The sequence below is a fragment of the Phocoena sinus genome, chromosome 6, assembly GCF_008692025.1.
Source record: "Phocoena sinus isolate mPhoSin1 chromosome 6, mPhoSin1.pri, whole genome shotgun sequence".
Lineage (NCBI taxonomy): Eukaryota > Metazoa > Chordata > Mammalia > Artiodactyla > Phocoenidae > Phocoena > Phocoena sinus.
The window spans coordinates 103387261-103410033 of NC_045768.1; the positions used below are offsets into that span (position 1 = coordinate 103387261).

General features: G+C 35.8%; 1 protein-coding gene across 1 annotated transcript in view; it reads left to right on the plus strand.

Moving 5' to 3' along the window:
* The window catches only part of LOC116755057 (cytochrome c oxidase subunit 7C, mitochondrial-like), a 37178-nt gene extending 24866 nt beyond the window's left edge, over positions 1–12312 (plus strand). The window contains exon 2 of the mRNA XM_032633908.1: positions 12087–12312. Coding sequence (XP_032489799.1) covers positions 12087–12312 — 226 coding nt within the window. The remainder of the gene's footprint in view (positions 1–12086) is intronic.
* Positions 12313–22773: the final 10461 nt, after the last annotated feature.

A 22773-nucleotide genomic window follows, 5' to 3' on the forward strand; every position in this document is an offset into this window, starting at 1 on the left:
TTCATTAAAAAATTTTAGCTGAATTCTTACTCACTTGTATGGTAGTGCTCTTTGCCCCCTGTGCTCTGCTATAGGTGAATCAGTACTCATGTCCCACCTCTCCATGGAAGTGCTTGCATTTCCTTCCATTTCAGGCCAGTTAGTTGCTATGTCACCTCAGTACTCTGATGCCTTCAAGAAGAGTTGAAATTTTGAGGATTATCCTGGGTTTTTTTTCTTGTGTTTAAGGCTTTAAATGCCACACTTTCAAATAAGAACACAGGCCAAGTTTCAACAAACATATGAAAACCGTCTTTAACATGAAAAAGAGACATCAATAGACAAACACAAAAAGGGAACTCAGAGGAAGCCAAGACAAGCAGAAGAAAACTTCAAAACAAAATAAAAGCAATATCTTTAAAAAGAGAAGATAATATATTGTATGAACAAAATGGGAATATAGTAAGTATATATGTATGTATAGATAGAATATATGTATATATATGTATATATAAAACATTTAGAGAACAAAACATAACTCTATTATAAACATCATATTAAAATGTGATAGTAGAAATAAATCATGTTGGTAGAAAACAAGGAAGGTAACATTGAGGAAGTCTCTCAGAAAGACATCAAAATACAAAAAAGGAAGGAGAGGATATTAGATGACCAACACACAATGCCCAACATCTGACTAACAGAAGTTCTAAGAAGGGAGAATAAAGAAAATATAACCAGGAAATCATCAAGGAAATAGTATAAGAAAATTACTCAAACCTGAGGACATGAATTCCCTGTTTGAAACTCCTCATCAAATGCCCGGAAATGGAATAAAAAATAGCCACACCAAAATACATGACTGTGAAATTTCAAAACACTATAGTTAAAAAGAAGAACCTAAAAGTTTCCATTGAGGAAAAACCAAACAAGTCACATATAAAAGATCAGGAATCAGAATTCATTTGCGCATCTCCACAGCAACACTGGAAGCTAGAAACAATGTCCTCAAATTTCTTAGGTAAAATTATTTGCAACCTGGAATTTCATACTCATCCAAACTATCCTTTACTTAATTGTGAGAGTAGAATAAGGACATTTCAGAGAAAGCAAGTTTTTAAACTTGTACATCCCTTAGACACTTTCTCAGGAAGCCACTTGAGGATATGTGTCACCAATATGAGGGGGTTATTTTAAAAAAGACAAAAGAAAGAAAGAAAAACACAAGATCCAGGAAGAAGAAACTCAACACAAGAGAGAATTGGAATTACAGTGATTTAGCCAGATGGCATCTGTGAAGGTTGTCTAGAGACCATTCTTTCTGGATAGAAGCAGGAAGATGGCACACATCAAGATATTTCCAAGGAAAAATGAAAATGAAACTAATAGAATTGATTGATGTGTTTGATTTATATCAAGAGGACATTTATAATTATAGAAGAGATTTGGGGGACTTAATTAGTGATAGGTACATGGAAGACAAAACAACTAAGAAAATGGGACAACAGTTAACTCCAAGAAGTGGTGGGGCGTTGTTACAAGAAGGAAAATATGATCATGGTCCACACCTGACTTTGTGAATAATATTTATATTATTATAACGTAATATTGTTTTAACCAACTGTTGTTTAATTACCATAAGGTGAGGATAGGAAACTATTGTGCCAAAGAGAGATAAATTCTCATCTTTCCGACTTGGAAGTCAATAGATAAGGTCTAAAATTGAAAATATCAAGAAATAGCAATGTAAGCTTTACACTTAGAAATATAAGGTTAGATAGTAACAGCAACACTAAAATAATTGAAAGTGGCAGCCTCTGGGGTGTGGGAATTTGGCGTATCAGTGAGACATTGCATTTCATTTGAAGCTTTGAGGTATTATTTGACGTTTTAAGTTATGTACATGATTAAAACTTTATCATATATTAAGTTCTAAAACATCTTGTACAAGCTCTGGGGATGGGAAGCCTAGATTTGAATACAGTCCCACATTTACCAGCTGTGTGAATGGGGATGGTTGTTACTTAAGCTGACTGCTCTGCTTTTGTCTTGGGTGGAGATAAAAATAGTACCTACCTCACAGCAATGTTATGTATGAGATAAAATTAGTTAATGCATGTAAAGCACTTAACAGTTGTGCCTTGTATTCCACTTAGTACAGCTTTATATTTTATTTAATACAGGTTGGGAAAATTAGCTCTCATTGCTCTTCTATTTTTTTGTGTGTGTGCTAAATTTCATGCGGTTTTCTTCTTCTAAATAAATTTAAGAATCATTTTATCTTCCCCACAATAAATATATTTTATTTCTGAACTTATTTAAGCCTTTTGTCCAAGAGCAAAGACTATGACTTTCTTTGTCAAAGTCTGCACACTTATTTAGTTTATTCCTTAGATATCATGTGTGTATCAGTATATCTACATCTTTCTCTCTTGCTCTTATTCTTACTCTAAATCTAGTTTTATTTTATACACGATTGTGTATGAGATTTTATTTCTTTACGTGTTGTTTATATCTCTTTGTATAGAGAAACAATCTTGATTTTTGCTGTCTTATTTTTCAACTTATGTTTCTGAACTTTCTTATCAGTTTTAATAATATCTCAGTTGATACTCTCATGTTTTCCTATCATAGAATCATAGTATCAGCAAATTATATTTTCTCCCCATTTCTAACATGAAATTGTTTTCTTTCCTTGTTTCACTTTCTGTTTTTAATTTGTGATATATAGCTATATTGTATGAAAGTTCAACTTTTGTCTAACTTAACGTTACTTTGATCTTGTTTTGTGCTTTCCCATGGTCTCCTTGTTTTCTGTCTTTTCATTTATGGTATGTTTTCTTCATTAATGTTTTAGTTAGGTTTATGTCCCATTTTTATTCAAATAGTAATAACAATAGTAACAATAACTATTATTGTCATAATAGTCATTTATTAAAAACTTACATGCATCTGGCAATGTTTGGCACTTTACACACTTTCCAATAATACTAATATTATTACTAACAACATCAACAACAATGACAATGATTGCTAACAATATTCAACGTTTTCTGTGGGCTGGACATGCTTTTAGCACTTTACATGCATTAACTCACTTAATTCTGTCAACACTTTATGAAATAATTCGTATTATTAATCTGACAAAACCATGCAAGGATTGTGTACATTTACCTTCATTTTATACATGAGAAAATGTGATTCTCAGGTATGACACCAACACCTAACAATAATCCATGGTCTCTCATACTTACCTTTAAGGTTTTCAAAAACATTTTTCTGTTTTTACCTTTTTTTCTGAATCCTGTTGCTGCTTCCCCTTCTTCCTCCCCCTCTTCCTCTTTCTCTTCTTCCTCTTTTTCTTCTCCTCCTCCTCCATATTTCTCATCTACGGTCACTTTCCTCATCTTCTTTCCCCTCTGTCACAGGCAGTTCCACTCTGCATTTCCTTTTCCTTTTCCTTCTTTGAAGAACAGTAGTACAACATCTATTACTCTTACACCGTTTAAAAAAGAAAAGAAGAGAAAGAAGAGACAAGGAAAAGAAAAGAAAGGACTTGTTAGAGAAGAGAACCTTTCCAAGACAGTGACTTCAGGTTATTCCCAGTAACAATCTTCCTTATGCTAAGATCAGGGCTCCTTACTCTTGCAAGGGGTCTGCCCAGGCAGTGAAGACAGCACACACTCAATACCCAGTGTGTGATGGTTCCTACAGAGGGTGGATCCTCCTGGGTTCAGGTGCCTGAAAACAGCCACAGATGGTGCAGGCCATTACTCACTACCCTGAGGCAGCACAGCCCAGCCCTCATTGTTCATGGATATAGCAAAGTACTTAGATCAAGCCAGTGACAAAGGCATTCTCTCTGAGCACTAATTAGCCTCTGAGTAATTTCTAATCTAACTCCAATTTCAACCATATGTATATAAAGATGCGGTTTACTTTACATTTCTTGTCTTCTTTTTTCCATAATTCTTAGATCCTCTTGCCATCTTCCTCCCCCAATTCCTGCATCCTTTGAATTCTATTCACCAATTTCCTTCCATAAGATATTTTAACATTTAACTTGGGACTCGAAGGTTGGTGACTTCGGGGATCCTACATATTCTCCCACACAACTGTGTGGGGCTCTTAGGAACCAATCACTAGAGAATCCTTTTTTTTCCCAGAATGACAATACAGCTGTAAATGCAGCTAAGGTAGGTGTTGTGTCTGCTGACTGTTAATTTATTATTATTTATTTTTTATACTTCATATTCTTTATATTTTATTTTTTTAATGTTTACCCAGAGTTAACTACAAAAGGATCATTTTGTTATTTTGAGTACCTTTTTTTTAATCAGTGAAAACATGCCCGAGGTTCTCCGAGAGACTTTCCCCGCATTTGTTCCTATTCTTTTAATATCAGAGACCTTCTTGGGTTATGGATTTCTTTAGATTATTGCACTTATATTTCTATCTGACATTAGGTATGACTATTGTCACAACTTTACTTGTCACAACTTTACTTTAGGAACTTGTAGTTCTTCTTTTTCTCTGTCCCATGGGTTGACTCCTTTTTTCCCTTCTTTTTTTTTTTTTCATTTTCAAAAATCTGTTTCTCAAACTGCATGACACATATTCACCATGCCTTTCATTTGCTTCCTAATTGGCATGAATTCCAAGAATACAGTGGCATTCTCTTGTAGGTTCTTCTTGCTTCCACATCCACTACCAATTTCTTCTTTTAAAAAATTAATTTATTTATTTACTTATTTATTTTTGGCTGCATTGGGTCTTCATTGCTGCGTGTGGGCTTTTTCTAGTTGCAGTGAGTGGGGGCTATTCGTTGTGGTGCACGGGCTTCTTATTGCGGTGGCTTCTCTTGCTGCAGAGCACGGGCTCTAGGCACGTGGGCTTCAGTAGTTGTGGCACGTGGGCTCAGTAATTGTGGCTTGCAGGCTCTACAGCGCAGGCTCAGTAGTTGTGGCGCACGGGCTTAGTTGCTCCGCGGCATGTGGGATCTTCCTGGACCAGGGCTCAAACCCGTGTCCCCTGCATTGGCAGGCGGATTCTTCACCACTGTGCCACCAGGGAAGTCCCCCAATTTGTCTTAATTAAGGTCAGCATGGTCATTAACTCTGGCAGGAGATTGCATGGCGCTATGAAAAGGGATGGCTTTGGAAACAGGTAAGCCGAGGTTAAAATCTTGGCTCTCTACCTCTTCCTAACCATGTGGCCTTGAGAAAGTTTCTTAGCCTACCTAAACCTCAGTCTCCTGATGTTTAAAAATGAAGAGAACAGCACCTACCTTGTAATATTGTTGTGAGCATTAGAGATCATTATGTAAATTACCTGGCATGTGACAGGGATACAATAAATGAAAATTACTTTTATTTTGAGTCAGTCAAATATGGGATTCAGATCCCAGTTCTTCCACTTCCTAGGACTTTTTAAAAGGAAGTTTACTTAACCAATTTTGAGCCTAAATTTTCCTATCTGTAAAATGGGGACAAAGATCCCTATCTTGTAAGGTCATGGGAAGACTGTAACCTCAGACAGGGTATAAGACAGTTGCACATGCTCTCAACAAACGTTCTTTCTCTTCCACCTTGTGGACAAAGACGTACTCTGCTGGACATGTCTGAATTTTACCTGATGTGTTGCTTTTTCACAGAACAAACTTCCAATAGCCCTGGTGTGAAGGGCTCACTTTAGCTCAAAAGGATGCTTGTTTTGGTCTCAGAGGGGAAAAGCATCCATTTTCCCCTTCTGATCAATGGAAATGTTTTCATAAAAGTATTACTTTTGATTTTCTGTCTTTACAAGTAGGTACATCTTTTAACCCCCAGGTACCCTTCGAATAAAAAGAAAGAAACAAGTGAGAGAGAGAAGAACCACAACTTAGTGAAGGTGATAGGTTCAGATAATATGTAAAACAAAAGACTTAGAGAAAATGCCATTGTAATCAAAAAACATTCGTGCATTTTGATGAACCCATTTTTCACAGTCAACTAGAAGAAAAATTCTTATCCTTATTCATTTTTTCAAGGATTTGGAAAATGCTAAATAAAAGGGAACCAATAAATTGGGGAAAATATTACTCTCATTAGAGTACACACAGAGATTCTTTGCTTCTCACAGGATTCTGAAAAAGAAATGCTCTTAAAATGCAGGTTGCTTCCCATCCTTTATAATCCCTAAGGAATACCTCCATCTCTGATGAACTGAAGGATGTGGGCTTTGAAATCTGACATGCCCTGATTTTAATCCACGCTCTGCTACTTACCATTGGCAATGCATTTAACTTCTGCAAGCCTCAGTTTCCTTAGGTGTTAATAAAATGGGCAGCCTAGTTCTTCCTTCATACAGATTTTAGTAGGAACAAATAACATAATTGATGTGTGCTAAAGCATGTAGCCCAATGCCTTGTATAGAGTAGAAAATAAATGTTAGGGCCCCTTCTCTTTTTCCCTTACATCTATCCAATAGTGTGAACTTGATAATCATAGATGATCAATATAAGTAAATAATGGAACCTGTTGGAAGAATGTATCAGTGGAATTCATCTCATTTTCAGTAGTATAAATCAATTTGAAGAAGCTATCATTTGTTGACTTAGTATGAACCAGGTGCATGTCCCTTAAGGAAGACAATATACATCTTGCATATGAGGAAACTCTGGCTCAGAATTGAGAGGATATTTCCTTAAGGTTACACAACTAATGAGTAGAAGAGCCAGCATTTGGACCCAGTTCCTCCCTTGCCACAAATATTTGTCGTTTTCATATCTTATGGTGACAGAAATAGACTACTGCTGCAAATAGGCATATTATTTGGTTCACAATAGAACTGAATCCATGATCAAATTTTAAAAATTCTTATTTTCATATATTCTCTGGAAAAACTTCAACATCCTAGGGGTACAATTTCATTTTTGTCCATTTTTGGCATCTAACTCTATTTTATTGAGTTTATCTATGTAAATGGTTGGAATGTTCTACCATTAGATACAAGATATCGTCTTATTAGCAAATGAGGCCAGCCCATGGCTGAGGCATCAATACAGCATATTTACCAACGAGTCAGGGAAGTAAGAGATATATATTTTTTCCTTTGCAGTTTTGACACTTTCAGAGTTTAGGGAAGTGAACTAACATTCAAAATGTATTTACAATGTGGCAGGAACTATAGGTAGTGGCGTTGCATGTATTCTTTCATTTAATACTCAAAACAATGGGTGAGACAAACGTTATTATCTCCGTCTTAGCTGAGGAATGGAGGTTTTGTGAGCTTAAGTAACTTATGTAAAGTAGGAAATATAGGTAGGTTTTGAGCCCTGGAAAATGCACTTGTATTGAGGATCTCATTCCATGATGATGCTAGTAAATGAAGTGTTAAGAGTTCTTTGCCGTAATTCTCTGTTTACCTTGACAAGAAAAGCATCCATTACTTTCCCTGTGGTGCCCTGGCTCATGCCAGGGTCAGGCTGTCTTTCAACTAAATGATGTACAATTTGAGAAGCACACATGACTGGAACACCTTCCGCAGAACCCTCAGTCTGCAAGCTCAGAGGGGTGGGGGCGGGGAGGAGAGAAGATGGATGGAAATAATGGAAAATGATGTGATGTTGTGGAAATTTAGATTTGGAAATGATTTTTAATCAAGTTCAGTCAGGAGAGCCTCTCTCCAGGTGTAACCTAGAGGTAATCAATAACTGACATTCCCAGCCCTCTTGCCTCCCATGCGATTTTACTGAACACAGGTTTAATTGACCTGAGGAAGAACTTACTTGTTCGAAAAGCTGTGTGCACTGCCAGCAAAATAAACTTTCCTCAGTTCTTGCCTTGTGGGGAACTTTGCTGGACTGTTTTACATGGTCATTTCTGAGTAGAAAACTGTCAGGTCACCAGGCTTTAAATGCTTGGGAAACAAGTCTATGAGGTCACTTTGATAATGAGAGACACTATAAAATGTGGTAAGGATTTACTTTCGCTGGGCTTGCTTATTCCAGAAATTGAATTGAATCAGTTACCGTGGAAGGATTCCATTGCAACCGTGCTCAAGAGGGGCAAAGTGACACAGGACCAGATTCATACAGAAAAAAACTTACCTCCCTTATACTGTATAATCCATGAGGACCCTACCTTGAAGGAGTAGACTAGGAGTGATTGCTCAAAGAAAAATTCCATTTCTTTGTAGAATCAGACTATGCACTTTGTCTCGATGAGCCCCAGTTTCCTCATCTGTAAGATAAAAATAAGTCCTACCTTGTCAGAATGATAAAAAGACTTCTGGACTTTAGCAACTAAAGAAAGTTTAAGCTATGCTTTCTACTGATCAAATTCTTCTCCTGTACACTTAATATTTTGGTGGCCTGAAAAATCTTTTGTGAGCCTCACATTTCTTATATGTACAATGAGAGGGTTGAGCTAGGTTATCTCCAAAGTCCTTCCCATCTGTAGCACCAAATTACTGCACTTCCACAAATATCCTACGAATAAGGCAGCCTTGCATTTACAAAATATCCCAGGCTCAGAGAGCTGCTTTAGAAAGCAGCCATGGCACAGAGGAAGGACCTAGAGTCAGAAGACCTGCAGTCCAGTCTCACTTCGGCTACATCCTTGCTGTGTGGACTTTGGCAAGGCATTTAACATCCCTAAACTTGAAGTTCTTCATCTATAAAAGGATGATAATAATAACCTACCACAGAGAAAGTTCGCTAGAATTTTATTAGATTGTGGACGTAAAACTTTTTACACTGTGAAACCCTGTATACATTTAAATATTTTGACTATCATCTAGTAAAGCCCATGCACTTATTTTTTTCCCCAAATAAGAGCTTTTTAAAAAATCCAGATTTTTAAAAAATGTCATTTTAATCAGTTATGTACGTTCATAGTTTAAAGCATCAACTACCTATACAGAACTTATGTAACACATGGTTCTATGCCCCTTCTCCCTACTGTCACTGATGTCCTGTCCCCAGAGGCAACCACTTTCAACTCTAAGTTTTTGTTTTTTAAATATTTACCTCCATGTATCTAAATATTCTGTGCATAGTGTCATTTTTTGATTTTTCAGTTTTAGGCATTTATAATGACCTACCAGTCATGGGAGATGAGGATTTTCATCCCTATCACTCTACCAGAAAATACATGCACAGTATTAATATTTCCATTCTCTCAATACAAACATATTGTAATATAATTTTGGTTAGCTCTATCATCAGTCCTTAAGTTAAAGTGAGTACATAAACCCTATTCATAGCTGAGCCACATAGAGTACTATAATTTTTTTCTTTCCTCTCACAAGTATTTTTTCCCCCGAGATTTAACAGTTGTTTTGTTTTGTTTATCTGCTGCATTTTTTGTGGTCTTATTACTAACTCAGCCCCAAATTCTCTCTCAGTATGTCTCAACGTATTAAATATTTTTTACCAATTTTATCTTTTTGGAGACATCACCGAGAGAACCTTCTCATCAAAAGATCTGGTTTTGTGGGTCGATAAGTCCTCCTGCCTGATACCATCCTGTGATTACTCTTTGTCATCATTCTGGGGGTTTTCTTTGACCTCTCTCTTATTGAATTCCCTATTACTTGGGCCCTGTGTCTACATCCATATAGGCTTATTTGCTTGTTTTTAAAATGGAGCACCTTCTCCAGTAACTTTCTCTGAAATACGTATATCTTAAGAATGAAAAAAAAAAAAAAAAAAAGGACGTACCTGTCTGGAAATATATTTAGTCTCTCCTTATACTATGATAATAGTTTGACCAGGTTTGGAATTTAAGTTGATAATAATTTTTCATAACTTTATAATTTTGATGACATTGCTCTAGTATTACATTAAAATGATCGGGGCTATTCTGATCCTTTGTATCTTCCTGATTTTTCTTTTGAGATACTTTTATAATCCTCTCTTTCCCTTTGTGTTCCAGAATTTCATGGTGATGTGCCTGGGTCTATTTTCATTTATTGTGTTAGTGCTGGGCAGTGGACTAGATGGTCCTTATGTTCTCCAGTCCTGAGGTTTAATGAGCCTCTTCTTCTTGGCTGTTTTTAACTGAGTACTTTAATATTCCTCTTTTACAGCTCTACAGGCATATTTCTGTGACAGCTCTTACTATATTGTTTTATAGTTAGTTGTGTATATCCCTAGCATAAGCATAATATGTCCCATTATGGAAGCTCAACTGATTTTTGTTGTATGAATGAAAACAAAATTTACTTGTGATCTTCTGGCACCATGGACATAGAAACATAGTATGTAATATCTGAAAAATTAATTGCGGCTAGAATTGTACTAGATTTTTGAAAATATACCTCGACTTTAGAGATTTTACAATTTTCCATACATTTTTTAACTCTTTGTAGTGAATGATTTTGCTATCAACCCGAACAAATTCTAGACTGCTCTCCACAACCACTTGAAACTTAAAAGGAGAGAAACAAAAATAGTTTGAGGTTCTTGAGGTTTCTAAAGACCTTTAAACATCCATTGTTATTTATAGCCAGCATGTTTATAATCAATGAAAAGGAAATGTTGTGGAAACAGGCCCTCCTTTAACATTTGTGGGGCCCAAAACAAGCATTTAATGGTGACTCACATATGTCTAAATATTTAAAATTTATAACTCAGCCTTTAAAAATATTGAATAAAATATGCTCTAGCCACATACCTTAACAAGTGTACTTTCATCGGGACCTGGAAAGCTAGACTACATTTAAATTCTGGGATTCCTTAGCAGCTCAGATCTGTCTCGTCTTTGAGACGTTCAGCTGGCACACATGTAGGTACATAGACACCACAGCCCCATGACCAAGCTCTGCTCATGTGCTCTGAATGCAGGTGCCCTTTGGCCAGTGGGAAAATGGTGAGCATATTTGCGGCCCAGTCAAAATTTGGGAGGACAGTCTTGGAACAGAACTCTGTGCAAGACCTGAAAGTGGTCTAGGGGACATTTGTGCAAGGAATTCCAGGGTTCCATGGAGAAGTGTCTAGAAGGCAGGCATGGGTTCCAGGTGGGCATATCCCCTTGACCCTGCGTCCTCCTCCACAGGAGGAAAGCAAGAACATGTCCCTCTAAGTGCAGAGTCCAGGGCAGAGTCTCCTCCTGACTGGGGCTGAAGGTTGGACTCCCAGAGAGTAAGAGGAATCTGACTGTGATCATTTGATCAATTGATGGCAAATCTGAGAAGGAACACAAGTTGGTCCGTTCTATTCCTTTGACCTGTAACTGTCTCTGCCAACTCCACAATCAATTCCATTAACCAAGCAGGAAGGAATTGAGCAAGTTCAGTCCTTTTACTTCTACTTTACATTAAAAAAAAATAATGGTGGAACATGAGATTTCTTGATAGCTTGTGCTGGTCCAGCCTAAATCATAAATCAGAATTTAAATGTCTCGTGGTTTGTGGTAAGTCCTAAGCTGACGTTATCCTCCAATTTTATGAAGCCTTGGAGGCTTACAAACCCAGATTCAGACTTGGTGGTTTGGGTATTAAAAACTGGTTCCTTTCCCTGGGTTTTATGTTACTACTTCAAATTCCACTAGACAAGGAATAAGGGATACAGTAGGAAAGCTCAGAGGACAAAGAATGCCCACCAGGGCTCCGGGAAGGACCCTCAATGAGAATTTGGAAACTCAAAATATCTTTGTTCCTAATTAGACTGACTAAGGAACCTGGAAGAAGCTACATCTTGAATTTGAAAAACTTTATAAATAACTGATGTCTTCAAAACAAGTCTTTTCCACCTCACCCCATCCCCACCTCCCACCAGCTGCCTTTGTTATGCTCCAGTATTTATAAAGCACCTGTAATCGCTTTCATTTCTTCTACTCTTTTTGACTGGCTACAGGAATGCAAAGGAAAGATAAATCAAAATCGCTAAGCCATGGGGTAATTTTCAAACAGGAATTAAAATTTTAAATTCTTTAAAATTTAGGAAGGAAATATATATTTTTAAAGGAAATAAAATAACAACATTATGGATTTATAAAGTATCAAGAGAGAAAAATATATTACAACACTATTAAAAAGGAGGAGGATATACATTTAAAATAATATTGTAAAGGTCGTGAAGAAAGGAGTGCTGGGTGTGCTGCCGCCATTTCTTCCGCCTTCAGTTTCTGCGCCTTTCGCAGGGCCTCCAACAGCGTTCTGTTGGGACAAAGCATCCGGAAGTTCACAACCTCTGTGGTCCGTAGGAGCCGCTATGAGGAGGGTCCGGGGAAGAATTTACCATCTTCATTGGTAAACAAGTGGCGGTTACTAGCTATGATGACTTTGTACTTTGAGTCTGGATTTGCTGCATCTTTCTATGTAGTAAGACACCAACTGCTTAAAAAATAATCCATGAGACAGATACGAAGAGGAGCATTTTAAGATGTGCAGTCTCTTTGAAAAAAGGATCAAACTCTTGAACTCCGCGTCCTAGATATGTTTGTAAATAAACTTATAGCATAAAAAAATTATATTGTAAAATTCTTGTATTACAAGGGAAGTAGAATGTCATTAATTCAAAATAGATTGTGACAAGTTAAGGATGCATAGTATAATCTTTAAAACAACTCTAAAAAAAATACAAAGGAGTATAGCTGAATGAAATACTATAAATACAAAGGAGTATAGCTGAATGAAATACTATATACTATACTATATAGAATGAAATACTAACTGATTGGGCTAACACTCGTTAGCCCAAAAGAAGACATGAAAGGAGGAGAAATGAAACAAAGAACAGAAGGGACAACTAAAACAAATTAGAATAATTGTAGAATTAAACCTGGCCATATTCATAAATACATTAAATGAAACACTCCAATTAAAAGGAAAATATTTTCAGACTGCTTGAAGAAGAAGGCCCAACTATATTGTTTACATAAGAGGCACTTTAAATGTTAAGACACAGAGAGGCTGAAAGGAAAGGTTGAGAAAAGATACACCATGCAAATACTAAGAAAGTTGGTTTGGCTATATGAATATCAGATAAATAGACTTAAACACAAGAAGTATTACCAGAGATAGAGAGGGCAATTTTATAAAGAGAAAAAAACCACAATCCTGGCACAACTATTTGAATATACTAAAACCCATTAAATTGTATACTTTAAATGTGAGAGTTATATGGTAGATAAATTATATCTCAATAAAGCTATTAAAAAGAAGTTTATTGAAATGATTTTCATTGATTAACATACTATATCACAGTCCCATTGGTTCAGCCATTTTGTTCTGTTAGTCATGGAATGTGTTGAATTAAATTAGTCAAAAGCTCATATATAGGGCTTCCCTGGTGGCGCAGTGGTTGAGAGTCCACCTGCCGATGCAGGGGACACGGGTTTGTGCCCCGGTCTGGGAAGATCCCACATGCCGCGGAGCGGCTGGGCCCGTGAGCCATGGCCGCTGAGCCTGTGCGTCCGGAGCCTGTGCTCCACAACGGGAGAGGCTGCGACAGTGAGAGGCCCGCGTACGGCAAAAAAAAAAAAAAAAAAAAAAAAAAGCTCATATATATAGTCAAATGTTTATTTCTAGAGGCATCAGTCTTTAAGAGATGACCATGCTGATGTTATGTGTCTATGCATCTTTTCATTTTTTATTCATCTCTTTATCTGAGTTATACTATGTATGGTATTTTAAATAATTTTGGTCATATAATATCATTTTCATCTTTATAATATGTTTGAAAAGTAACAAAATATGCTCACCTTTATATTTTGTCATATTACTATCTTGATTAAATGAAAAGTTCTTACCATAGGAGAAAAAAATGACATAACAATCCTAGTATGTACACATTTAACAACAAAATTTCAAAATATAAGAAACAAAAATTGACAGAACTAAAAGAAAAAATACAAAATGTTACAATTACAGTTAAATATTTTAATATCCCTTTATTTAGTAATTGCTAGAACAAGGAGAAAAAAATCAGTGAGGGTATGGGAAACTTGAACAACATCATCAACCATGTTGACCTAATTGAAATTTATAGATCATTATATCCAATAACCACATAATACACATTCTTTTCAAGTGCAGATGGAATTTTCAATAGTAGAATGTATACAGGGCCATAAAGTGTCCAATACATTTTAAAGGATTAAAATCATGCCGAGTATGTTTCTAGAACATGACATAATTAAACTAGAAATCCATGACAATAAACTACCTAGAAAATTCATCAAAATTTTGAAATGAAGCATTTCATTTCATAAATTCTTTTTTTTTTTTTAATTCTTTTTTTTAAAAAAACATTTATTTATTTGTTTATTTACTTCTGGCTGCGTTGGGTCTTTGTTGCTGCACGTGGGCTTTCTCTAATTGTGGCGAGCGGGGGCTACTCTTCAGTGTGGTGCGGGAGCTTCTCTTGTTGTGGAGCATGGGCTCTAGGCACACGGGCTTCAGTAGTTGTGGCTTGCAGGCTCAGCCGTTGTGGCTCACAGGCTGTAGAGTGCAGGCTCAGTAGTTGTGGCGCACAGGCTTAGTTGCTCCGTGGCATGTGGGATCTTCCTGGACCAGGGCTTGAACCCGTGTGCCCTGCAGTGGCAGGCAGATTCATAACCACTGCGCCACCAGGGAAGTCCCTTCATAAATTCTTAAAGCCCATTTTTAAAAGAAAAAATTAAAAGAGAATTTGGAAAATATTTTGAACTGAATAATAATGAAAACATATCAAAATGTGTGACTGCAACTAAAATAATTCTTAAGGGAAATAAATAGCTTGAATACATACTCATATTAGAAATGAATGAGATAAAATCAATTACCTAAGCCTCTGCCATGAGTAATTGGATAAAAAAGAGCAAATTAAATTCAAAATGAGTAGAAAAAAGTAATTAAGATGAAAACAGATATAAATATAATGGGAAAAAATAATAGAGTAAATAAACAAAACCAAAGTTGCAGTTTTGAAAAAACTGATAAAATTTTAGCTACACTGATGAAGAAAAAAAGAGAAAAATACCAGGAATTTTTTAAATGGGATAGCTTTACAGACCCTCAGATTTCAAAATAAAGGGATACTATATACAACTGTGTGTCAAAAATTGTGATGACTTAGATGAAATTTATAAATTCCTTAGAACCAGAATTTTACACAAAGACGCTTCAGGGACAGATGGTTTCATTGGTAAATTCTATAAACATTTGAGAAAACTAATATCAATCCTATTCAAACTCTTTCCAAAAATAGAGATGGAGAGAATAATTTTCAACTTATTTATTGAGTCCAGGATTATCTTAATATCAAATCCAAACAAGATGCAAGAAAGAAAATTGCAGGCCAGTGTGCTCCATGACCATTGATGGACAAGTCCTAAAAAAAATGTTAGCAAATCTAATCCATCAATATATAAAAATGATAAGGCAATATGAAACAGTGGGAATTACCTCACAAATGTTACTTTGGTTCAGCTTTTAAAAAATCTATTGATGTACAATTTACCACATTAGCAGAATATAGGACAAAAATATGTAATAATTTAAGTTGATATAGAAGAGCACCCATTCATGATAAATACTCTCAGAAAACTGGAGAGGGAAAGAAATTTTCTCAACCTGATCAAGGGCACCTATGAAATCTATGAAAAGCCTATAGCTATCACATACTTGATGCTGTATTGAAGGTTTTTTTCCCCTCAGATTGGAAACATAGGCAGGATGTATGATCTCACTACTTCTGTTCAAAATTGTTCTGGAGGTCATAGCCAATGTGCTAAGACATGAAATTGAAATAAAGAGCATGCACTTTAGAACAGAAGAGATAAAACTGTATTTATTTGTCTATGAAGAAAATAAACTGTATTTGCATAGAAAGTTCTAAAAAAGCTACATAAATTGAATATAATTAATAAGTGAGTTTAGTGCATTCTCAGGATACAAATGAATATGCAAAAATTAATTGTCTTTTTCATATATGAGTAACAAACAAGTGGAAGATGAAATATTTTAAAAATCACTTTCAATAGCATGGAAGAAAACATAAAATACTTAGGAATAAATTTAATGCAGAGGGTGCAAGACCTCCCTCCTGAAAACAAAACGAAACAAAAAATTTGCAGAGAGAAAGAAAAAGAAACCTAAATTAATGGGGAGATATACTACATTTGTAAACTGGAAGATTCAGTTTTGTTACAATTTCAGTTCTTTCAAAATTGATCATACAGATTTAGCACACTTCCAATGAAGTCTTAACAGTATTTTTATGTAGAAGTAGGCAATATAAATCTAAATTTTATATGGACATGTAAAGGATCTAAATATGCCAAAAAAAAACCTGAAAAAAAAAAGTTGGAAGATTTACTCTACCTGATTTTAAGACCTACTATAAAGCTACACTAATCAAGACAGTGTGGTATTGGCAGGAGGACAGATAAATCGATCAATGGAAATGAGTAGAGAGTCCAGAAATAGGTCCATACATGTACAGGTAATTGATTTCTGACAAAGTTGCCAGGTTAATTGAATGAGGAAAGGATAGTCTTTTCAACAAATTGTGTTGGATCAATTGGATACCCACATGAAAAAATTGAACTCTGGTCTCTTCTTCACACAGTACACAAAAATTAATTCAAGATAGTTCATAGACCTGAACATAAAACTGAAACCTACAAAACTTTTATTAAAAAAAATCTTTTGGCCTGGGGACAGGAAAAGTATTTTTGACATAACACAAAAAGCATTCACCAGGGATAAAAATAAATAAATAGGACTTTATCAGAATTCAAAATTGTTTTTCAAAAATGTGGTTGACTGTCTTCCTCTCATCCTAATATGCCTACCCCTTTGCAGTGTGATTTTGCCATTCCTCACATCCAGAGACAGAGCCTTTTTCTCAGTCCCTTGAATAAAGCCTGGTCTTGTGACTTACTCAGACCAAGAGAATGTGGCAGAAATGATGTTTGCAAGTACCAGAGCCAACTTCCACACATGTGAGTGAGGACATTTTGAACCTCCCAGTCCAGTCAACCCTCCAGCTGAATCAAGCCTTATGAATAATCCCAGACTAAACCGAAGAGGAGATGCTCAGACAAACCATGCAATTGTGAGAAGGAATAAATCATCATTGTTTTACGCCATGAACTTTTGGGGGTGCTTTGTAATACAGCAAAGGCTAAATGAAAGAGAAATTGCTACCTGGAGGTGGGTGCTGTGTAAAAAAAATCTTAAACATGTGCCAGTAGCTTGGGGACCAGATGGCAGATGGAGGCAGGAAGAATGTAGAAAGGAACAGATAATGGAGACTGAACGGTCATAGGAAAGTTCTTTCGGAGGCTGGAGAAAGACTCACGTTAGGTAATGGTGGAAAGACTGGCAAATTTCATACCTGTAGCAATTTAGAAGCTAGGAATGTAGTTAATTAACTTGTAGGTGTGAACAAGGAGATTTCCAGACAGAATGTTGAAAGTATCAATGCCAATGTTTAGCTATACATAAGATACATGGAGTGATAAATGAACTGAGGAAGGAACTGCTTGGCTTTCAAGGAGAAATTAGGACGTGTAATGGAAAATTAGGCTCAGTAATGGAAAAGAAAACTAACTTGGAAATAAAACTAACTTAGAAAATAAAACTATTTCTTATTCTCAGTCTTTCCCAGCAAGGAGTCTTGAAGTAGGAAATTGGGTAAAGATCAAACTATTGGTGTGGCTATAAGATAGTTTTGTAAGAGCTCAGGACAATTTAAAGTGGTGCCTAGAAGACCCTCTCACCTTGACAAAGGACGTTTAAGAGCCGCGAGAGCCTTGTCCCCAAAGCAACCCAACAATGGCCCAAAATACAGAGAGGACTCTCAAAATTTACAGATGTAAGCTTTGGGAGCATTGAATGAATTCCAGTCAAATTCATAGGAAAGCCATAATTTTTTAAAGAGTTGTATTAGAAAGAACACCACCAGCTTCACAGACATGTGGCTCTTCTGCTTCCTCATATTCATCATTTTGTCCCCTCCAGCATGACTTCTGCAGCTGTTGCTGTAGAGAAACTGCTGTCTTGGTGGGTGACAGTCAATGCCCTCCTAATCGCACATTGAATGAACTTTTTTTTTTATTATTTCCTTGTTCTCCTTGAACTTTTGGGGAGTATTTCACACTGTTGCTTGTTTCCCTTTTCTTGATGCTCTTCTCTCAGTCCAGCACTACACATCCTAGTTCTTTTGTTTCTCCAGTTAGTTCTTCTCTGACCCCTTTATGATTTTGCTTCCGCCTGCTAAGTAAATCTAGTTCTTGGCCATCTTCTCTTCTTTCCGTATATTCATTCCCAGGCTAATATCATATATAATCCCCTAACCTAAACTATCATTTCTATATGGAAATTTAAATCTACATCTTCACACCTTACCCTCATTCTAGAACTCTAGTCCTGTCAGCTTTTAGATCAGTAAGTCTGCCCTTGAAGCCCAACTCATTTAAAGGCAACAAACTTTACTATTGTATCTCCAAGAGCCTAGCACAGTGCCAAGCATAGTGTCTGATATATGGTGGGTGTGAAATTTGGTGATTTATTGGATGTTATTGGTGGGTAGGTGGTAAGTACAAGGATGACCCGTAACATTATTTTGGCTACTGCAGAGATGATGGTTGTTAACTGAGATAGAGAATGGAGAAAGAAGAGGATGTACAAGAGGAGGAAGAAGAAAAAGAATTCTACATACAATTTTAAGCATGTTGAGTTTGAAATCCCAGCTGTGTACAGATACCGGAGTAAACTTCCTAAAACACAGTTTAATCATGACATGACTTCCTTGTTCAAAAACCTTCAGGAGTTCGTCACTGTTGACCAAATCTGTATCAGTCTATCCTGGAATTTAAGATCCTCCACAATCTGGCCACTACTAGCTTTCCAAAATGATCTCACATCCTTCCCTTTTACCAAACATCTGCTATTCATCTCCTGGGCATGCGTCAGACAGTCCCACCTACTGAGCCATTCCTTCCATCTGGAGTGTACTCCTTCTCCAGCCTACTGGTGAAAATCCCATCCGTGCTTTAAGACTCAACTCAAATAGCATTTTATACAATTAGAATTGTTTTTCCGATTACCCAGACAGAAAGACCTATACCTCTGAGGACAGATCAATCTCATTATATGTACTGATCATATAACATTCCTTCTTAACTCGTGTTGTAGCTATTCACATATATGTTTTATTACACCTACGAGAGTTAAAGTGTTAAGAGGGTAGAGATTGTGTTTCACTTGTATTTTCAGTCTTTCCATGTTCCAAGCCCATCATATGACATATAATAATGCTTAATAAATTATTATAAAATGAAACAATAGAATAGAGATGCATGAATAACTGAAGGCAAGAATGAGTGAATGGATAAAGTAGTTGAGAATAACTCTTCTCCAGTTGCTTTTACACAATACCCTTCAGGAAATCCTTAATAACTATACCGAATGTGCCAACACTGAATGAAGCATGTGTTGAAGGAAGAGGCCAAGAAATCAGCTTGTCCGAAGGACTTTCAAAGTTTGGGCTAATTAATCCATAGCTTGGAGTTTGTGGCTGTTGGTCCCACGTGGAACTTCTGTGCCAATTAGTAGAATAGACAATAAAAATAGCCAGGTAAAATGCTTATACTTCTCCAGGTTCACTACATAATAAATTAGTAATGCTTCCTGATACTACATTTCCCCTGAATCTATTTAAATGTGAATACATTGATGGAAGCAGAAAATACACTTATATTTCCATTGCTCCAATGTAATTTATAAAACTAACATTTATTACACATTTCTGATTGCAAAACAAATATGTGTTCATTCTAGAAAATTTGCACAAGAGAAGCACAGAGGTGAAGCACAAAGAGAAGCCCAAAGGTGAAATTAAAAGTACCTATAAGCTTCCTTCCGTAGTATAAATCTGTTAACATATTGGTATATATTCTTACGGGTTCTTTTTCCTAACTATGGGGTAATAGGTTTCTTTCGCTTAATATGCTTAGAGTATTTTCTATGTAATTAAGCATTCTTAACAGAACATAACTTTTGATGGTTGTACATCTTCTATCATATCCTCATATCATGGGTCAGTTTGTTATTGTTGGACATTTAGCTTGTTTTGAACATTTCATAATTACACATGACTCTCTGATAAACAGCCCTGTAGCCAAAGCTTTAGCATCTCTCTCATTATATCAATAGTTTGGTAAATTCTAGCCATGGAATTACTGGGTCAAAGAGTGTGTACAGTCTTACGATTTTTAAACACATATTACCAGAAGGTTTTTTGTTTTGTTTTTTAAGAAATTTATACCCTCATCAACACTGTGAAAATTTCTATTTACCCCTACTCTTTTCACCAATTCTATAGGTAAAAAGTTATACTTCATTGTTTAATTTACATTTATCTGAGAATGTTTGTTCAGTTTTCTCCTACCTTATATAAGCCCCCCCCCCACTTTTTTTTTGGCTCTGCCACGTGGCTTGCAGAATCTCAGTTCCCAGACCAGGGATTGAACCTGGGCAACAGCAGTGAAAGTGCTGAGTCCTAACCACTGGACCGCCAGGGAATTCTCTTTTGTAAGCCCTTTTAATTTCTTCTTTTTTCACTTGACAGTCTGTATCCCTTGTATTTTTATTGTACTGATGTTTGTAAGAGCTATTTATTTATTAAAAATGTGAATCTTTTATCATATATTACAATAACAATTTACCAGTTTTTGTATGCCTGTGAACTTTATTTATGTTGATTTTTTACATATAGACTGCTTCCATTCATGTTGTCAGAATGTCATTATTTTCCTTTATGAATACTGCCTTTACATATATACAGGTTAATGTGCTTTTGCTTATTCTTTTATTTCATTTTTAATATTTTAATCTTTCAGTCAACTCATAGTTTACACTGAAGACGTTGAGAGATAGGATTATGACTTTATTTTCCCTCCAATAATTAGGTAACCCTCCTAGTACTATTATTGAATAATCACTTTCTTTGAACAATTTGAAACACTACGTTTATCATATATTGAATTCTTACACCATTTTCGGCTCTCGACTTTCTATTTTATTTCATTTATCTGTATATTCCGAGAGGACACTTTTTATTATTGTAGAATTATAATGTGTATGAACATTTACTAATGTAATTTCACCCTTCTTATTTTTAGAAGATTTATTGGCCCTTCTTATCTATTTACTTTTCCAGATAAACTTTTTAAAGGATTTACTCAAGTCCCAAAAAAGTCCTTTTAGGATTTGATTGGTGTCTCAATAAGATTCTTAAATTAAATAATGGTGAACTGACAACTTGCAAAATCCTATCTACCCAATGAGAAACATGATTTTATTCCAACTGTTCTTTCGTCAGTTAAGTTTTCTTTATGCATCAAGCAATTTTCTTATTACATTTATGTATAGGAATCTCGTTTTATTGTTGATATCATGGATGGAATTTTTTTTTAACATCTTTATTGGAGTATAGTTGCTTTACAATGATGTGTTAGTTTCTGCTTTACAACAAAATGAATCAGTTATATATATACATATGTTCCCATATCTCTTCCCTCTTGTGTCTCCCTCCCTCCCACCCTCTCTATCCCACCCCTCTAGGTGGTCACAAACCACCAAGCTGATCTCCCTGTGCTATGCTTCCCACTAGCTATCTATTTTACGTTTGGTAGTGTATATGTGTCCATGCCACTCTCTCACTTTGTCACACCTTACCCTTCCCCGCTCCCTATATCCTCAAGTCCATTCTCTAGTAGGTCTGTGTCTTTATTCCTGTCTTACCGCTAGGTTCTTCATGACATTTTTTTTTCTTAAATTCCACATATATGTGTTAGCATACGGTATTTGTCTCTCTCTTTCTGACTTACTTCACTCTGTATGACAGACTCTAGGTCTATCCACCTCATTACTAATAGCTCAATTTCATTTCTTTTTATGGCTGAGTAATATTCCATTGTATATATGTGCCACATCTTCTTTATCCATTCATCCGATGATGGACACTTAGGTTGTTTCCATCTCCAGGCTATTGTAAATAGAGCTGCAATGAACATTTTGGTACATGACTCTTTTTGAATTATGGTTTTCTCAGGGTATATGCCCAGAAGTGGGATCGCTGGGTCATATGGTACTTCTATTTGTAGTTTTTTAAGGAGCCTCCATACTGTTCTCCACACATGGATGGAATTTTAATTCATTATATTTTCTAACAGAATATTGCTGACATACTGTCTATTTATTTTGTAACTGGCCAATTTGGTGAACTCTCCTGTAAGACACAGGGCGCTTACTTCTCAGCATTCTTAAGTATTATATATCGTCTACAAATATTTGTCTGTTGGTTTTGCTATTCTTTTTTTCCTGATTTTTAGGAGTCCTTTTTTATTCTAGATATTGATCTTTTGGATTTTGAATATATACATATCTTCTCCCAATTGTCACCCAGCAATTAACTGTATGCATGGTGTACTTCACTTAAACAGAATTCTTTAATTTTAATACAAAGTCATCAAAATTTCACCTTAAAGTTTGTGGTTTGGGGGTCCCATTTAAGGTGCTTTCCCCCACCCTTAGGTAAAATTTACTCCAAGCTGTTCTTTATTAACTTTATAGTTTCGCATTTCACATTTTGATCTTTAATCCATTTGGAATATATTTTTGCAAACAGAATGAGGTAGGATTCCTCCATATTGTAAATCCGTTTTCTAACATCTTTCATTGATTAAATAATCCATCCTTTCAACATCAGTTTGTGGTATCACCTCTTTGATAAATCAAAAACATGTATAAAAGAGTAAAATTTTGAGCTCTTTATTTTCTACTTATATCTATTTGCCTTCCTATCTGATAAAGTAA